At 39.6% G+C, this 18,425-nt stretch overlaps 1 protein-coding gene across 1 annotated transcript; it reads right to left on the reverse strand.

Annotated features, from left to right (window-relative positions):
* Positions 1-217: 217 nt before the first annotated feature.
* On the reverse strand, positions 218-18,411 carry LOC139479684 (adenosine 3'-phospho 5'-phosphosulfate transporter 2-like). Its single transcript, XM_071262528.1, has 10 exons — positions 18,326-18,411; positions 15,355-15,616; positions 14,100-14,221; positions 13,244-13,398; positions 11,427-11,534; positions 10,713-10,810; positions 8,994-9,086; positions 8,669-8,780; positions 7,369-7,438; positions 218-4,720 (listed from the first exon to the last, which is right to left on the reverse strand). The coding sequence occupies exons 2-10, from the start codon at positions 15,568-15,570 to the stop codon at positions 4,573-4,575; spliced, it is 1,122 nt and encodes a 373-aa protein (XP_071118629.1). The 5' UTR covers positions 15,571-15,616; positions 18,326-18,411; the 3' UTR covers positions 218-4,572.
* Positions 18,412-18,425: the final 14 nt, after the last annotated feature.

The following is an 18,425-nucleotide window of genomic DNA, read 5'->3' on the forward strand; positions in this document are numbered from 1 at the left end:
ACGCGGAACTTATCTGTTAGCCATGAGAACCCATACAAATTTGAAACTACAGGCCTGGCACGAGATCTCCCGGCCATAGGCCTATAGGCAGCTGCTTAATTCAACACTGTGTGTTACTTGTGGGTGTACAAGATTATGAGCTGAACGTTTGTGTTCAGCCGTCAACATTCGGTCCTGCTTGTGACACATCTCACAAAAACATAGAACAACACAAAGGTTGAGGTTAGAACTTTTATAAATACGAAATCCCCGTGAACAATCCATGTGTGATATATACAATTTGTTCATACACAACTCAGGATCACATCCTGATAACAATGACCCACGAGATCAGCACCATATATACATGAGACAACAGGAGGGCCAGTATCCAGCTCCTCAATAAACATCACATTGTGCATGGACAGCCAGTCCACAAACTAGTACCTAAATAGATGTAATCAGTGCCCTCTCGAATATACTACTAAAATAAGTTAAGACCACCCGATTCTTTCATATTACAACGGCACGACAGATTAACTATAGAAATAGGAAAGAACAGGGTGGTCCTTAACTTATTTTTAGTAGTATATGATGGCTTGCGAAAATACATTTCTTGATTCTCATGACCAGTCCACCCCTATAACTGCCCCTCATATTTATATATTATTTTTAAGCATGGTTATTTAACGAGACCTTTTTCAACTCAAATTTCATTTTTGCACAGGATAACTTTTTACACAAGCCATGCCATGCCATGCAATTCACAGTGTGTCAGATGTACAGTTATAACCTAGCCATGGGTGCTATATATAGGAGTGTGGGCAATGAGGTTACATGGTACACTAAAATCAAGCTTAACTTAATAGATTTGTTACCTACTAAACAAAAATACCAATAAACAATACTCTCTTCCTATCCAGTAAGTTTTGAATAAAAGGCATGAGAAACAAGAATATAACGCTTCAGCCCTAAATATAACAATTTGGGTAACTGATTTCTGAACTAGTCTTTTTAAAATGGTTTTTGATATTGCTTATAATATACCCAAAGATATTGTATCTTTGATGAGATAAACGTTACGGTGTGTAGACAGTACATAATTAGCGTGAACATATGAAAGAATTCCACCATGCTTTAACTACTCACTCCTGTGTAAACTGCAAAATTTAAGAAAATAAGTGCCATGTTGGTTAAATCAAAAAGAGAGATCTGGATTCCCTATTCCCTATCAGTAGTCAAGTTTAGTTTTGTAAGCACCTAGACACTTAACGGTTAGCAGATAAAAATGAGGTCTCTGTGTCAGATTACAATGATTAACAGAACATGTTCTACAAGTGCAACAATTCTACAATTCCCCTATTCATCATCCCGAGGCAAGGGAGTTAACTGACTTTAAAACTCCAGTTTACACCCTTGCCGAACGAGAATGGAATTTCTGGGCTCAATCTGAGCGCCTCCAGAGGCTAGTACAAATTGTGTGCCTTCTATGTTTCCCCCCGACTGACCAATCAGATTCCACCTCATATATCGTTTGAATTTGCTTCAAACAAAATGGCGGCGCCCAGTCAAGATCTCATCGATAATAAAGATCTTTATTGTAATAAAACTGGTTTTACCTCGTGAAGTGCATCACATGATCTGCAAATACTGAAGGCGAATGAATTCGGCACGGCAGTTGCCATGTTGTTAATGAACCGGATAACTATTTTACAGGATTTTGATTGGAGTATGCACAGACCTCATTAGTCCAGCCACTCCATAATTCCATCCTAGTTTGGAGAGGGTGTAAACTGAACTTTTACCGGTAAGTCAGTTGACTCCCTTGCCTCGGGAAGATGCTATTAATTATATACTGAACAAAACAAGTTAGGTATCATGAATACTTTGTGGGATATGTTTTTGTACTGAACACTGAGCTCACAATTTCATAAAAATGTCCACAAAATATTCATGGTCCTTAAACTTTGGTAAGTGTAAACACATATTAGAACAAGAAACCAAATTGATAGATAAGTATGCAACGTCACACTGGCAGTGTGTATTGTGGAGACATTTCACAAACTGTATCAGCTGTCAGGACCTTGAAAACATCAGTACATCAACTCTATACCTTGAAGCCATATTGAACCAAGCCACAACGAAGTGTTTGTGTGTTTGTTTGTTGTTTGACGCTGCAATCAGCAATGAGTGAGTTTGATTTTACGCCGCTTTTAGCAATATTCCAGCAATATCATGGCGGGGGACACCACAAATGGGCTACGACAAGCATGGGTTGCTGAAGACCTATGCTAACCTGGATTTTCATGGGGTCCACAACGGGATATTAGCAGTTTTAAATTATTTGTTTTAACTTGACTGCCTGGTTGATATGATGAAAGCGATTCTTATGCAAGAAATGACACTCCTAACTGAACTTTCACATCTTGTGGCTTGGGTGTGTATAATGGTACATGGTACATGAATAATGGCTTAATGGTTTCCAATTAGGAAATTATTACAAATTGCTCTCACATGCAATTGACTCACATGACATTATTGTGATTTTACAATAATAAATTTGATATTTGAACAATTTAATTTGGAACTAATAGATAAGAAGGTAACTAAAAATGTTGAAAAACTCTTAGAAAGGCCTTGGCCACCAGTATATCACTAAAACCTCCAAGGACAATGCTAAGAAAATCAATTTCCTTTACACACATCACAGAGTGCTGGTCAAGGCCAGCGAGTATCGTTTTCATCCGTAACAACAAAATTGGATAATTTTCCAGCTATTAATACTACATTCATACAAAAACACATACCAATATCACCTGTTATTGCTAACACATGTCATGAGATTAAGGTCAGTCAAACTGTTATAATTTTTTTTAAAATAAGGCTAAAATGATAAAAACAGCTCTGAGGCACAATTGGTGCTTTTAGTGTTAACAAAAATTGCTTGTTGTGTCAAGGAGCTAGGTGAGAGAACCAGACACACTTCAGGTCAATGTGGTTTCATGTTAGATACAGTGACCAACACTAGAAGTCTATAACATGTCATATTCCATTCACCAAGTGAGTGCTCATGGGGCTACATTATTACTACCCCCTGTCAGTGGATCAGTGTACACTTGATGTTCATTCTCAGCTCCCTAGGGAGTATACAACTCAAGCAGCCTGTGCGGCACAAAAAGGATAACAGTCACATCACCATCTCATTCTACCGGGTACCCATTCACTGCTTGGTGAACAAAGGCATATTTTGAACAGTCATTTGCCCAAAGTGACACTTCATGTGCTACATGAGTTTCAGTGGGGCAAGACCTGCCAAAAGCTGCCAAAAGCTGCCAAAAATGGTCACCTATCAAACTACCCTCCACAAGCAACGTTGCTCAACGTCACATGTGTGTGGGACTTCTTGTTCTAGTCCAAACAAATGCCAGTTATATAGTGCTAATCCACTGAAATACCTTGCCACAGCTTAACATGGATACCCCACTCACACACTGACACCCAGTCGACCAGTCCTTGTTTTATCCACTTAATGCTGAATGCCAGACATGGTAACAACAAGTATCATTTTTAAGTATGACACCTCCATGGATCGAACCACCAAACTTCCGCTCTCTGGGCAGATGCTCTTTCCATTTGACCACAGAGTAATCTCAAACAAATATGGACAGAATATAGATCTACATATCACATTTAGGGAACTCAAACCCTGATAACCTTTCAGACATTTCCAATCCCTATAGGGACTCCACACAGAACAAGTTCCAGTACGCCATGCTTGTAAAAGCTGACCAATGAGGATAGAGTCAGTGTTAGAAATTGGCACTAGTCCTGTAGTCCTTGCCAAACTCCCCAATAGTTAAGGTATCATAAGGACTAGTAGAAATATGCCATTTTTAAGGGTTTTGCTATATGTTATCATTATAAGGACTAGTGGACTAAATATGTTAGTTTCTACTCCTGTAAACTGTTTCAACATGTGACCATGGTTAATCGTTTGTCATCATACCCTGATACCGTGCATCGGTGCTCATGGTATCAACCACTGGTCTGCCCACTTGATTATTTACAGGCTGTTGTGATCCTGCAGAATACTGTTGACTACAGCATCAGATCATCACACCCATTACACTCTACCACAGTATTCCACATAGAGATGCCAGCAACACCACAGAGGTGTAAGGATATAGATGCAACTCATGTCCACAATTCAGATCTCATCCACAGTAGTTCAAGGTGGGGGTCATCCATGTTATTTTGTGTGTCTCAAATCTCCATGCTCATCTTTAGAGCAGTGGTTGTAGAGAAAATGAAAAGAAAACAAATCCTTTCATTAAGAAAATATTGCAAATAATTCAGTGGCATTTGATTGGATAACGAAGCCATTCTGTTTGAATTTATGTTTCTATAAGCTGACAAAAAAGTAAACATTGCTATCTAATGGTCTTTCATGTTTTTGCTTTTCAAAATTCTTTCAACACACTCATGTCGCATTCTGCACACAGTAAAACAATGTCTGTACCTGGATCTTAATATCCCGTAATAACCCCAACATGTCAGCCATGAACCTGCACATTCCCACAAATTTATCCCAGATCAGACAATATTCTCCGCCTCAAACTCTCTTGGTCGTAGTTTCCACCTCTGGAGGAACATGTTGAACTTGTGGTCCCAGCTGACCTTGTTCTTGCTGTACAGGTTGAGGTAGATCCCCAGCACTACCACCAGACTCGACCATATATATCTGGAGACAGAACAAAGTGGTATTACATATATATCTGGAGACGGAACAATGTGGTATTACATATATATCTGGAGACGGAACAAAGTGGTATTACATATATATCTGGAGACGGAACAATGTGGTATTACATATATATCTGGAGACGGAACAAAGTGGTATTACATATATATCTGGAGACGGAAAAATGTGGTATTACATATATATCTGGAGACGGAACAATGTGGTATTACATATATATCTGGAGACGGAACAATGTGGTATTACATATATATCTGGAGACGGAACAAAGTGGTATTACATATATATCTGGAGACGGAACAAAGTGGTATTACATATATATCTGGAGACGGAACAAAGTGGTATTACATATATATCTGGAGACGGAACAATGTGGTATTACATATATATCTGGAGACGGAACAAAGTGGTATTACATATATATCTGGAGACGGAACAAAGTGGTATTACATATATATCTGGAGACGGAACAAAGTGGTATTACATATATATCTGGAGACGGAACAATGTGATATTACATATATATCTGGAGACGGAACAATGTGGTATTACATATATATCTGGAGACGGAACAAAGTGGTATTACATATATATCTGGAGACAGAACAAAGTGGTATTACATATATATCTGGAGACGGAACAAAGTGGTATTACATATATATCTGGAGACGGAACAATGTGGTATTACATATATATCTGGAGACGGAACAATGTGGTATTACATATATATCTGAAGACGGAACAAAGTGGTATTACATATATATCTGGAGACGGAACAATGTGGTATTACATATATATCTGGAGACGGAACAATGTGGTATTACATATATATCTGGAGACGGAACAATGTGGTATTACATATATATCTGGAGACGGAACAATGTGGTATTACATATATATCTGGAGACGGAACAATGTGGTATTACATATATATCTGGAGACGGAACAATGTGGTATTACATATATATCTGGAGACGGAACAATGTGGTATTACATATATTTCTGGAGACGGAACAATGTGGTATTACATATGAAAAGTTATATTTTCTAGTGGTCTGCACATTGTTTTACTGTGTTACTGAGTTATCTCCCTTTCCAAATGATAGTACTTCCTGTTTTACTGTGAACCCCATGCACATCTCCCCTTGCACTCCCCCTAACGATGATGATCAGGGTCAACCTTGGCTTCAAAACCATGACCAGCAGTTACAGAGCAGCCTGCATAGTGACACCAGACACCACTGTGACACATGACACCAGACACCACTGAGACAGCTGTACACCACATAAGGTTGGGCGGTCAGGCCTGGTGACATGGTTGATTGCGTGTTAACATATCCTAATTGCATGAAAAGATGCACATGACCTCAATCACTGGATTGTCTGGTCCAGACATGATTATTTACAGACTGCCATCACATAACTGGAATGTGGCGTTAAACATCAAAACCAACACAAGTTGAATGACATTCAATCTATGAAAACTTGCATACACTTACATACACCTGTACTTACTGACCACTTGCATACATCAGGGCCCACTTGCACAAAGTGATCTTAGTGCTACGACTATTGTAAGCCTATGTTAAAGTATGGGAGTTATGATTATCTTAGCGCTAAGTTTGCTTTGTGCAAGTGGTCCCTGTACTTACTGACCATTTGCACACACCTGTACTTACTGACCACTTGCATACACCTGTACGTAATGACCACTTGCATACACCTGTACTTACTGACCACTTGCATACACCTGTACTTACTGACCACGTGCATACACCTGTACGTAATGACCACTTGCATACACCTGTACTTACTGACCACTTGCATACACCTGTACTTACTGACCACTTGCATACACCTGTACTTACTGACCACTTGCATACACCTGTACGTAATGACCACTTGCATACACCTGTACTTACTGACCACTTGCATACACTTGTACGTAATGACCACTTGCATACACCTGTACTTACTGACCACTTGCATACACCTGTACGTAATGACCACTTGCATACACCTGTACGTAATGACCACTTGCATACACCTGTACGTAATGACCACTTGCATACACCTGTATGTAATGACCACTTGCATACATCTGTACTTACTGACCACTTGCATACACCTGTACTTACTGACCACTTGCATACACCTGTACTTACTGACCACTTGCATACACCTGTACGTAATGACCACTTGCATACACCTGTACTTACTGACCACTTGCATACACCTGTACTTACTGACCACTTGCATACACCTGTACGTAATGACCACTTGCATACACCTGTACGTAATGACCACTTGCATACACCTGTACGTAATGACCACTTGCATACACCTGTACTTACTGACCACTTGCATACACCTGTACGTAATGACCACTTGCATACACCTGTACGTAATGACCACTTGCATACACCTGTATGTAATGACCACTTGCATACACCTGTACGTAATGACCACTTGCATACACCTGTACTTACTGACCACTTGCATACACCTGTGCGTAATGACCACTTGCATACACCTGTACTTACTGACCACTTGCATACACCTGTACGTAATGACCACTTGCATACACCTGTACTTACTGAAGGTAGCAACACTAGGAAACAGTTACTTACTGGAATGTAAATGGTTTTGTGAAGAAGAGGAAGGAGAGGATGATGGTGACAGCCTTCCTACATGTTGTCACTGAAACAATAGTCAACCATTAATAGAACGTGTTTTTCAACTATTAATGCAGTGTGTATATCATCCATTCATACATTGTGTATATCGACCATCATACAATGTGTACATCAACTATTAATACAGTGTGTATATCAACCATCATACAGTGTGTATATCAACCATCATACAGTGTGTATATCAACCGTTCAGACAGTGTGTATATCAACCATCATACAGTGTGTATATCAACCGTTCAGACAGTGTGTATATCAACCATTAAGACAATGTGTATATCAACCATTCAGACAGTGTGTATATCAACCGTTCAGACAGTGTGTATATCAACCATCATACAGTGTGTATATCAACCGTTCAGACAGTGTGTATATCAACCATTAAGACAGTGTGTATATCAACCATTCAGACAGTGTGTATATCAACCGTTCAGACAGTGTGTATATCAACCATCATACAGTGTGTATATCAACCGTTCAGACAGTGTGTATATCAACCATTAAGACAGTGTGTATATCAACCATTCAGACAGTGTGTATATCAACCGTTCAGACAGTGTGTATATCAACCATCATACAGTGTGTATATCAACCGTTCAGACAGTGTGTATATCAACCATTAAGACAGTGTGTATATCAACCATTCAGACAGTGTGTATATCAACCGTTCAGACAGTGTGTATATCAACCATCATACAGTGTGTATGTCAACCGTTCAGACAGTGTGTATATTAACCATTCAGACAGTGTGTATATCAACCGTTCAGACAGTGTGTATATCAACCATTAAGACAGTGTGTATATCAACCGTTCAGACAGTGTGTATATCAACCATTAAGACAGTGTGTATATCAACAATTCAGACAGTGTGTATATCAACCGTTCAGACAGTGTGTATATCAACCATTAAGACAGTGTGTATATCAACCGTTCAGACAGTGTGTATATCAACCATTAAGACAGTGTGTATATCAACCATTAAGACAGTGTGTATATCAACCATTCAGACAGAGTGTATATCAACCATTAAGACAGTGTGTATATCAACCATTAAGACAGTGTGTATATCAACCATTAATACACTGTGTATATCAACCATTAAGACAGTGTATTGTACAGGTTACAGCTTGTCTGGATGAATAGATGATATGTGGAAATGGATAATTCAACTTGTTGATCACAACTTTATTAAGGTTCAAATTTTAGCTCATGGCTCCCAACAAAGACTATCTATTACCTGTGACAGCTACAAGTGCCCCGAAAGACTTGACCAGGGTGAGGACGACACTGACGCCTAGGTACCCAGACACAGAGAACAACACAGCATAGCCGTAGGTTTTCACTATATGCTGAAATATAACAACAATATATAACAAATACACAGCTGACCCAATTAGACACAATTTGGGGCATATTGAGTGAAAAAACCTGAAACCTGAATGATTTCAATCAGGAGTTTGTGAGTGAGTTAGGTTTCACCCCCACTTTGAACAATTTCCATCATGGAGAAATATCCCTAAACATGCTTCTAAAGTGTATTTTACACACAAATAACAACTTACATCCTGACAGAAAACAAACGCTGGAACTATCTGGCCACTGACGGAGAGTCCAACCAAAATGTAAAGAAACCCAACTCCATAGGAATACAGCACCTGAAACAGAACCAACACTATAAGGGAAATGCTATCCTTCAATTTGAGGGGGCACAGGTGGCCCAGTCATCTAAGGTGCTGCGATTCGCTGTGCAGAGTTGCGTCCCTTTGGCACGCCAGAAACCTATGATTATGGGTTCGAATCCCGGGTTCCCCCCAATTATGATTCTAGGTTTGTCAGCACCATACCCGTGCTCGTTGGTTTCACCAAAGTGGTAAATGTCTGAGACCTGCATCACTTCGGGTTTTCCTCCAACATTAAGCTGACATGCTGCAATATAACGGGAATACTGTTAAAAGCAGCGTTAAACCCAACTCACTCACTCACTCCATCAATTTGACCACTACACCAAGGATTCATCTACCTTCGGATAGCATTCTCAACAAGGTGACCTCGGCAGGCTAATTGGGAAATAAATTCAGGAATATTTTAACACTGTAATTTAACATTTAATGCAATGACGTTCAACTAAAATATATTCCTCTCTATTGTGTTTTATGGTGCTGTGATAAGTGAAATTCATGTCACCTCTACAAAACCATAACATTAGTTACAACTTTGATGCTAAGGATTGGGAACTTCTTGATACTTATTTGGGAAGTTTTACTGGCATTTGCTGCAGACTAAGGGCCGAATATCTGCTCGTAGCAAGTCCAGATAAATCCCTGTACACAAAAGATGTCTTGAGTTACGTTTCTTTGAATCGATACTCATTTCGGTATTAAAAAGTCAAAGCTTTTCTGTGATGCTATCTATAATCTTTTTGTGTCATGTTATTGTGTGATTATAATCTGCTTTTAGCAATATGCCAGTGATATCATAGTTGTGGACCCCAGAAATGGGCTTCACACATTGTATCCACACAGGGAGTCAAACCCAGGCTTTTGGCATGACAAGCAAATGCATTAACCACAACGCTATCCCACTGCTCCCTCTACACCTAGAAGCAATACACTGTAATGAAATCACTAAGCAATATCAACTAGCAAGATGCATGTGTGTGTGATCAGTAATCCAGTGTTGCCATCACTGCTTCACACATCAGGTCATCCATACTATTTTGCATTTCTCTCATCTCCATGTTGAATTTCAAGGCAGGCGAAAGAAATCATAAACAAATAATAATAATCGAATAGCTTAAACTGCCTGAGGTAAAAAACATACACCTGAAGCTTTGTTTGTTGTATACGATTTTGCCATAATGACCTGCCACAGACTTGACCTCATCGGTTGGTTTGTTGTTTGATGCCACACTCAGCAATATTCCAGCTATATGACAGCTGTCTGTAAATAATCAAGTCTGGACCAGACAATCCAGTGATTGATATCAGGAGCATCGATCTACGCAATGACACGCATCAACCAAGTCAGCGAGCTTGACCACCTCATCCCGTTAGTCGCCTTTTACGACAAGCATAGTCACCTTTTATGGCAAGCATGGGTTGCTGAAGACCTTATTCTACCCTGGAATCTTCATGGGTCAGACTTGACCTCAAGAGTGGTAATAATCTTTAAACATTCATTATGCATGAAATAATGTCGGGACTATGTTTAGATAACCTTGTTTACTATTTTGTTCAATTTATCAAATGAATCAAATTAACACTTATCATGGTCACACTTACCATTTCTGAGTTTGAGGCACTGTACTTCTTCATTGTTTTTTCTTGGACATTGCCTATGGCGCCATCGGAACACAGGGCAAGAGATATCAGAATCACACCTGGGGAAGTCAGTATGGCAAGTTAGTAAAAGTAAATATACGATAATCAAGGAGACTAAATTATCTGTAACACCCGACATATATACCTCATAGAGCCTGTTGGGAAATATGAAATGGGTGTTGCTTTTATGCCGCAGTCATCAATATTCCAGCTTTATCACAAAAGCCTGTAATTAATTGAGTTTTAGCAAGACAAAACCACGTCAGCGCAGATGAAGAAGGCTTGATCTCAGCATCCAGGAGGATCATATGTCATATCATGTACATCTATACAGAAATAAATGGTGATGGTAACCATGGTTAAGGCAGGCTTGGGTTTGGGTGATGTCTTTTTTTTAAAACTATTTTTAGGATCATTTCCACACAAGGATCGGAAAAGAAGGATGAAATGAATAGTGTGAGATAGGATAAGGTTAAAAAATTAACTCTTTATCTATTTTGTTGCCATAAAAATTGTAATGCATTTCAACCTTTATATAATTAAGAAACACTACTGTATACCTGAGTTGATGTATGAAGATGTGGTGAACAACTTTTTGCAATTTGATAATAAATTATTGAGTAAGAAATTATGTGTTTGGGCTTATCAACACTGATAAAGGGGGACAACTCTTACCATACTGGTTGAAGTTTGGTGAAACGCTTGAGTCTGCAAGCATAAACAGGATAAGCCCAATGCTCATCATTAGACACGCTGTAATGTCGATAGCGTTGAACTTCTTTCCTGAAACAAAGAATTGGACATGGTATTTGTTCTAACTCTAACAGCTGAAACTAGATCAATATACTGATGATTAATAGGAACTGCTCTCTGAACTGATGAAATAGCCTGTATCAATGCAAGACATAAGGAACGAAATAATAGTCTTGTTTAGACATAAAAAACCTGTCTGATTCTAGCATAACTGACCTTCCAACAGTTAGGAGGACAAACACAAATTTTGCCTCTCGGAAGAAAAGACATTGATCATTGATGAAGTCTCCTAGAGCATGATAACACCTTAGATCTTTTGTCCAGGTAGATGTCTCTTGACTTGCACTACAAGTTTAACATTTACTTATTCACTTTTGACAGGGACATGTTTATCTTTTCATGATATACAAACTGTGTATATTTAAAACAGTATGACATATCTGATCATCAATGTATAATATTGTGTAACAGGCTATGAGGAATAATACATCATCTGTCCCCACTGACAGAATGGTGTAACTGCAAGCCCAATTGTGGGGATGTATAGCATTTATTCAATAAGGACTGCTAATCCATAATTCATCATTTCCAGATGAATATTCTATATACATGGACCAAAAAGGTACGATATGTCAGCCCAACAGAGAAACTTCACTGACATTGTTCACATGAGCTAGTGACGTGAAATGGAGTTTAACGTCGTGTTCAAGATCATTGCACTTATATAGCGACATGCATGCATGCGTGTGTGTGTGTGTGTGTGTGTGTGTGTGTGTGTGTGTGGCTGCTTGTACTAGACCGGACTTATGCCGGTTTTATAGTGCTAGCTCGCTGAGATACCCCACTCAGACACAGTATACTGATTTCGAGCAGACCAATCCTAATGCCGAGCACCAGGCAAGATAACAATAGGTACCATCTTTTCGCGTCTTTAGGTATGATGTGGCCATCGAACCCCAGACCTTCCACTCTCTGAGCAGACACTCTACCACTAACCTCTTTGGTGTCCGACCTCATATCGTGAGGTCCATTGTTCGAATCAAATGACTTGAACATTTTATGGCTGCTATACTCGCGCCCAACATGAGGCTGAGCACATCCATACCAAATTTGAGCACAATCAGTGGCCCAAGGGATGCTCCTGTTGAATGGTGAGTGAGTGAGTGAGTTGGGTTTAACGCCGCTTTTAACAGTATGCCAGTTATATCGCGGTGTGTCAGCTTAATGTGGGAGGAAAGCCCAAAGTCTCAGACGTTTACCACTTCGATGAAACCAACGAGCACGGGTATGGTGCTGACAAACCTAGAAACATAATTGGGGCGAACCGGGATTCGAACCCACAATCATAGGTTTCTGGCAAGCCCAAGAGACGCAACTCTGCACAGCGAATCGCGGCGCCTTAGACGACTGGGCCACCCATGCCCCCCCTGTTGAATGGAGAGTATGTAGCAAGGTATGGTGTCATCCCATAGATAACATCCTTACTGTGTCAGCTTGCTGACAGGGTAACCTCTTTGGTCCTGTGGACAAGGTGTCAGGCCTCAGATCAGAAAGTCTTTGGTTCGAATCATGGAATGAGGAAATATTATAGCAGGTAATTACCTTTGTGGCCATGCCATAATAAGTTCTGCCACAGCCAGGATATATACCATAGATCTAAGAATATTCTTGGACATATAATGAATCGGAGAAGAGCATATATTTAATAGTCTAAATGTCACCATTTGCAATGAGAGTACCTTGAATGAGAATTCCTCCAATGAGTACTGGGATGAGCTTACAGCACTTGAATATCACTTGTGTGGGGTAGTTGAGGTAGCCCACCGAGGTGTTAGACAAGCCCATGGAGGCCACTGTCAGGAAGGCAAGCAACCAATATGCCTGCATCGGTATTCTGTAAACAGGTAATACGTCAATCTTAGTGCTACAACTTTCATAACTCTTGTAGTGTGAAAGGGTATTAGCTACCCACCAACTTGACACTCAAAGATTTATATCAAATGAAGCAATTCTTTCATGTTTCCTTGCCTTATATAAAAGATAAAACAATGCTGGTGCATTCGATCAAAATGGCGGAGGAGAAACAGTTGTGGTTACAATTAATTAGACCATAGAATTGTTTATGTTCAAAAGATTGTGATAAGAAGGAACCTTACCATTCTTAGAATCAGTTGACCTGACCTGCCTGATTTGAAACTACAGTGATCCCTTGGTGGGGGGCAAATAATTGATGAGTGTTATAGACGATCAGCGGTTTAGGCGAGGTGGAGTCAAAGGGGGTAGATGACCACACAACAGTACATGCTTGCTCTGCCTACCAAACAGGATCTGTATCTAATCTGATACTTACTTGGAACTGTCTTTGCCAAAAGCTTTGAATCAACAAGCCCCATATTGGCTATAAGAATAATTTTCTGTACATTTTGATGTTTTCATCAGACTATTACTGGCTGAGCGTACTAGACCAAATAGAATGTTTCTAGACTTGGACTTCGGGCTAGTGGCAAAAGTCTGACACTGGTATACTATTATACACTGTATGAATATTGTGCTAACTATACACAGGGATGATTTCAACAGCTAAACCGAACCTACTTTCTGCTCTTGTCCTGCTTAAACTGCAGCTCAGCAAGTCCAAATACTGTATAGCAGGCAAACTGTACCAGTGTCAAGTACCAACCAAAAGGTTTGAATCCTTGTAGTTGGAAAATTAGCTCCTGAAAGAATAAGCAAGAATGGTAACCTACACTGTAGTATTTCAATGAAACCAAAGCAGACTATCTTGATAGGACCAATAAGTGTGTCTGTAATCTGTATAGATCCAATGTCATTTGGCTGAACACAACATTCCAGATTGTTGCACTCATATAGTGACTGAGTGTGTGGTGTGTGGTGTGCGTGCATGCGTGTGTGTGTGGCTGCCTGCTTGCACTAGTGGGGACCAATTCCAGTTTTATAGTGCCAGCCAACCCAACTGAGATACCATGCCACAGTTTAACATGGATTCCCTACTCAAACACAGAATACTGACTCCGAGCCGACCAATCCTTGTTTTATCCCCTAAATGCCCCACTCCAGACAGGGTAACAACAAGTACTTTTCACTTGTCCTTTGGTACGATGCAGCTAGGGACCATTTCCCCAACCTCCGCTCTCTGTGCAGACGCTCTAACTACTAGACCACAGAGATGGTCCAATAACTGGTTGAAGATTTGAAGTTAAAATTAAATATACATAACCATGATAACATGCCGTCAGGGTACAATGACACGAAATCAAACAAGTCATTAAGACCGCTCAACCCAACTTAGTCGCCTCTAATGACAAGCAGAGGATTCTGGGTCCTTTTCTAACCTAGAGTCCCAACAGTAGGAATCATTATTAACTTAACAAGGACAAGCTGAAGTCATAAACCAGAGAACCAGAGGAACAGAACCTCACTTTTATTCAGCTATATTAAAACTTGATGGGTGAGGATGTGTTAAACTACCTTTTTGTTGAATAGACACATCACCCCAAACTTGGATACAATGGGATTTAGCTGTTTTTCAAGTTCTCAGATATATCAGAACATCTTGTGGTACCTTTTTCTTAATGACATTATACTTAGTTGTCTATGATGACAAAAATATAATTGACTGCCAAAACATATTCCACAGTAATATTTCCATCATGATTCTCCTGCGGATGCCCTACTGAGTTGATGAATTGAAACTTGTGTAATATCCTGAATAATTGCACAATTAGTGACTTTAACTTAGTCTTGTATTAAAACATGTCACAGCAACAAATCATTATTCCACCCGACCCTCATACATGTACATAGTGTTACCATGGCTACAGCTGTTTACCTGAAGATAGCCATAGATGAGGTAGAAGAAGAAGGTTGCCACAGTGAGAATCATGAACTGCATACTGCGGGGAAGGTTGGACAAATCAATGCCAAACAATACAATTTCCTCCTTCTTCTCATCCCCTGTCACCATGGGAACAGCAACAGTGCCTGACTTCATGTTTGGAAATACTTGTCTCCGGCCGTCATTTGGTTGAACTGGAAATCTGGACATCACCAACAGACACCCTTTTAATCAGACGGTTCTATTGAAGGTCTTGCTGCAGCAAAGAAGATAAGCCTTGTGGTTATCAGTTTGTTTTTGTTTGTTTGTCTATTTATGATGGCGATCTGCAAATAATCAAATCTGGACCAGAAAATCCAGTGATCGACATCATGAGCATCGATCTATGCAATCGGGATACAATGACATGCATGAGCAAAGTCAGTGAGCCTGACCACCCGATCCTGTTCGTCATCTACGACAAGCATGGGTTTCTTAAGACCAATTCTCACCCAGATCTTTAAGGCTAGTTATGAGAGTGAATCGACGTTTCCAACAGTTTTTCAATCACAATCCGTCAGATTAGTGTTTGGATGAGTGAGTGAGTTGGGTTTAACGTCGCTTTTAACAGTATTCCAGTTATATCGCAGCGTATCAGCTTAATGTGGGAGGAAAGCCCGAAGTGATGCAGGTCTTAGACATTTACCACTTCGGTGAAACCCATGAGCTGGGGTGTGGTTCTGACAAACCTAGAAACATAATCGAGGTGAACCGGGATTCGAACCCACAATCATAGGTTTCTGGCGTGCCTAAGGGACGCAACTCTGCACAGCGAATCACGGCGTCTTAGACGACTGGGCACGCGTGCCCCCTAGTGTTTGAGGAAAGACCAAACTAGATGCCTCACGTCGTAGACACCTACTTTGGTGAAACACACAATCATAGATATGGCGCTGATAGACCAAATCAGGGAGAATCTGGGATTTTGAACCAATGATAAGCAGTGATAAGTGGAAGCAACTAATGTTGAAACCAAGTACTGGAAACAAGATCCCAAAGGTCATACCATCTCACTACTCTAAATTGAAATATATGCAAAATATGGAGACTGCCATGGCTGCAATGCTGAAAAATGGTAAATATCTGAAAGTAATTTTGATGATATTATTGCTAAATCATGTAAACAGTATACATAAAATTTCAACTTTATGGTTTGTAGTCTAAGGGGAGGTGATAAATGAAGTATTGCCATTACTACACTTCTGTATGTGTTAAGATGGTGAAGGTGATGAACATTTACTGTGCACACTATATGCCTTCACATGAGTTTCTGTTCCACCATTGAAACATCCGGGCATGCATACTTCGTTATACGGCAAAACAAACAGGAAATGCCTAATTCATGATGATGATCATGTATATATCAGTGTATATACAACATGTACAATAAAAGACTGGGTGTCAACTTTCTAAATTGAGAAAGTACTGAACATGCAGAGTAAACATGGTGAAAGGCAAAAATGTAATTTCAAAATGTCATGTTTGTAGTGTTTTGGATCTGCACAATATTCAAGCCTAGTTCGATTTTCCCCATCACTACAATCAAGACATTTTGAAATTACATTTTGACCTAGAAAGTTTTGAATTCAGTTGTTATTTAAGGTTGGCCAACAAATACAACTTTGGCCGTGTGCTACAAAAGTAAGTCTAGACCAAGACTGTGAACTGGCAATGGCAATACACCATCATTAAACCTGTTCTATGAGTTCTTGGGGAGACACCACTGCTGGCATGGCTGGCATCACCATTCAATAAACTCTGCTACGGCAGGACAGTCGAGTGGAAAATACATGGTTAAAGTATTCATACAGCCATGAATCAGGTCTGATTCCCCAAATGGCTACAATGAGTGAATCTCATTCTTGTTATCCGTGCCATGATATGACTTGAATAAGTTAAAAAAAAAATAATGATGGCAAAATGCAGTTTACCGAGCACAGCTTATAAAGCTAATTGGCTAAAGCTGTGGCGTTCACATCACTGATCTTACATGCATCTTCGATCCTTAGGGTTAGTTGTGTTAGGGCAGATTACACCCAAGTTCTATCTTTAGCCGTTAAAGCCCCTTTCCAATCAAGCACCCCTCTGCAATCATAGCGCTTTGTATCCATTTCCAGTTAAACACTTCATGGTGATTGCGGTTAGTTGAGAGTATGGGAATGGCTCTAGCTGTCTTAATTCTTTTAACAAATTAATTAGTTTGAGTAAACTCTATTTGTTACCAAGTTAAATTGTTACCAAGTTTCCAGTTTTGCATATAAATTAGGTTAACAAGCAATAATTATTTGTGATAGCTGCATGGTCCCTTGGTAAAGAGTTGACTACTAATTAAGGCATCAGCCTTGTTTAGTTTCATCTTCTGTGCAACACTAACTGAGATAAAAAAAAAGTGCACCCAGTAAAGAGCACTACTCCCTTTGAAGGACAACAATATTTCAATTCTTAATCTCACCGTTGCCAATGTAACTAGTCCGCGTAATCACCAGATACTGATTAGTGCTGAACAAGAATCAGATCAGTTGAGATTATAGTTCATAATAGGCAAATTTTGAATCCACATAGAGAAAAGCCATCCATATTTCAATATTTAAAGTCGGGAGTTGTTGCCCTTTAATGACTTTTAGTTCATGTTTATTTTATCAAGATTGCATCCTCACTGCTGGTAGCAAAATATTAGTAATTATATATATATGTCAATGTACTTGATGTAACAATAACAAATTACTGTGTTTATATTTGATGCAGTCAATATTCTGATACCATACTTCCTGACATGTTTCTTGTTGCTATCGTACATGATGGGTTACTTTTTTAGAAAATCACGATGAGCCACTCGACAACTGATGAGCGGCCAGCGAATTAAATTTGCACTTAATTCAAAGTATGTTATTTTGCCACACTGACAATAACAAGAAAACATTCTCACTGCAATATAGAAGCACCCTCTCGATATTCACTCAGCAATGGAACCACAGTATGACTACCCGTAGAGAATACAAAGCTGGCGATGTTGACACGGCACCAGC

Source organism: Haliotis cracherodii, unplaced genomic scaffold (assembly GCF_022045235.1).
Source record: "Haliotis cracherodii isolate W230 unplaced genomic scaffold, xgHalCrac1.p SCAF_4, whole genome shotgun sequence".
Lineage (NCBI taxonomy): Eukaryota > Metazoa > Mollusca > Gastropoda > Lepetellida > Haliotidae > Haliotis > Haliotis cracherodii.

Bases quoted from the DNA above. Each gene is read 5' to 3' on its own strand.
- LOC139479684 (XM_071262528.1), bottom strand. From the start codon at position 15,570: ATGTCCAGATTTCCAGTTCAACCAAATGACGGCCGGAGACAAGTATTT. The intron at 14,222-15,354 runs GTAAACAGCTGT...TTATTCTTTCAG, and splicing joins TCATCTATGGCTATCTTCAG to GAGCTAATTTTCCAACTACA. The intron at 13,399-14,099 runs GTAGGTTCGGTT...ACCTGTTTACAG, and splicing joins AAGCAGGACAAGAGCAGAAA to AATACCGATGCAGGCATATT.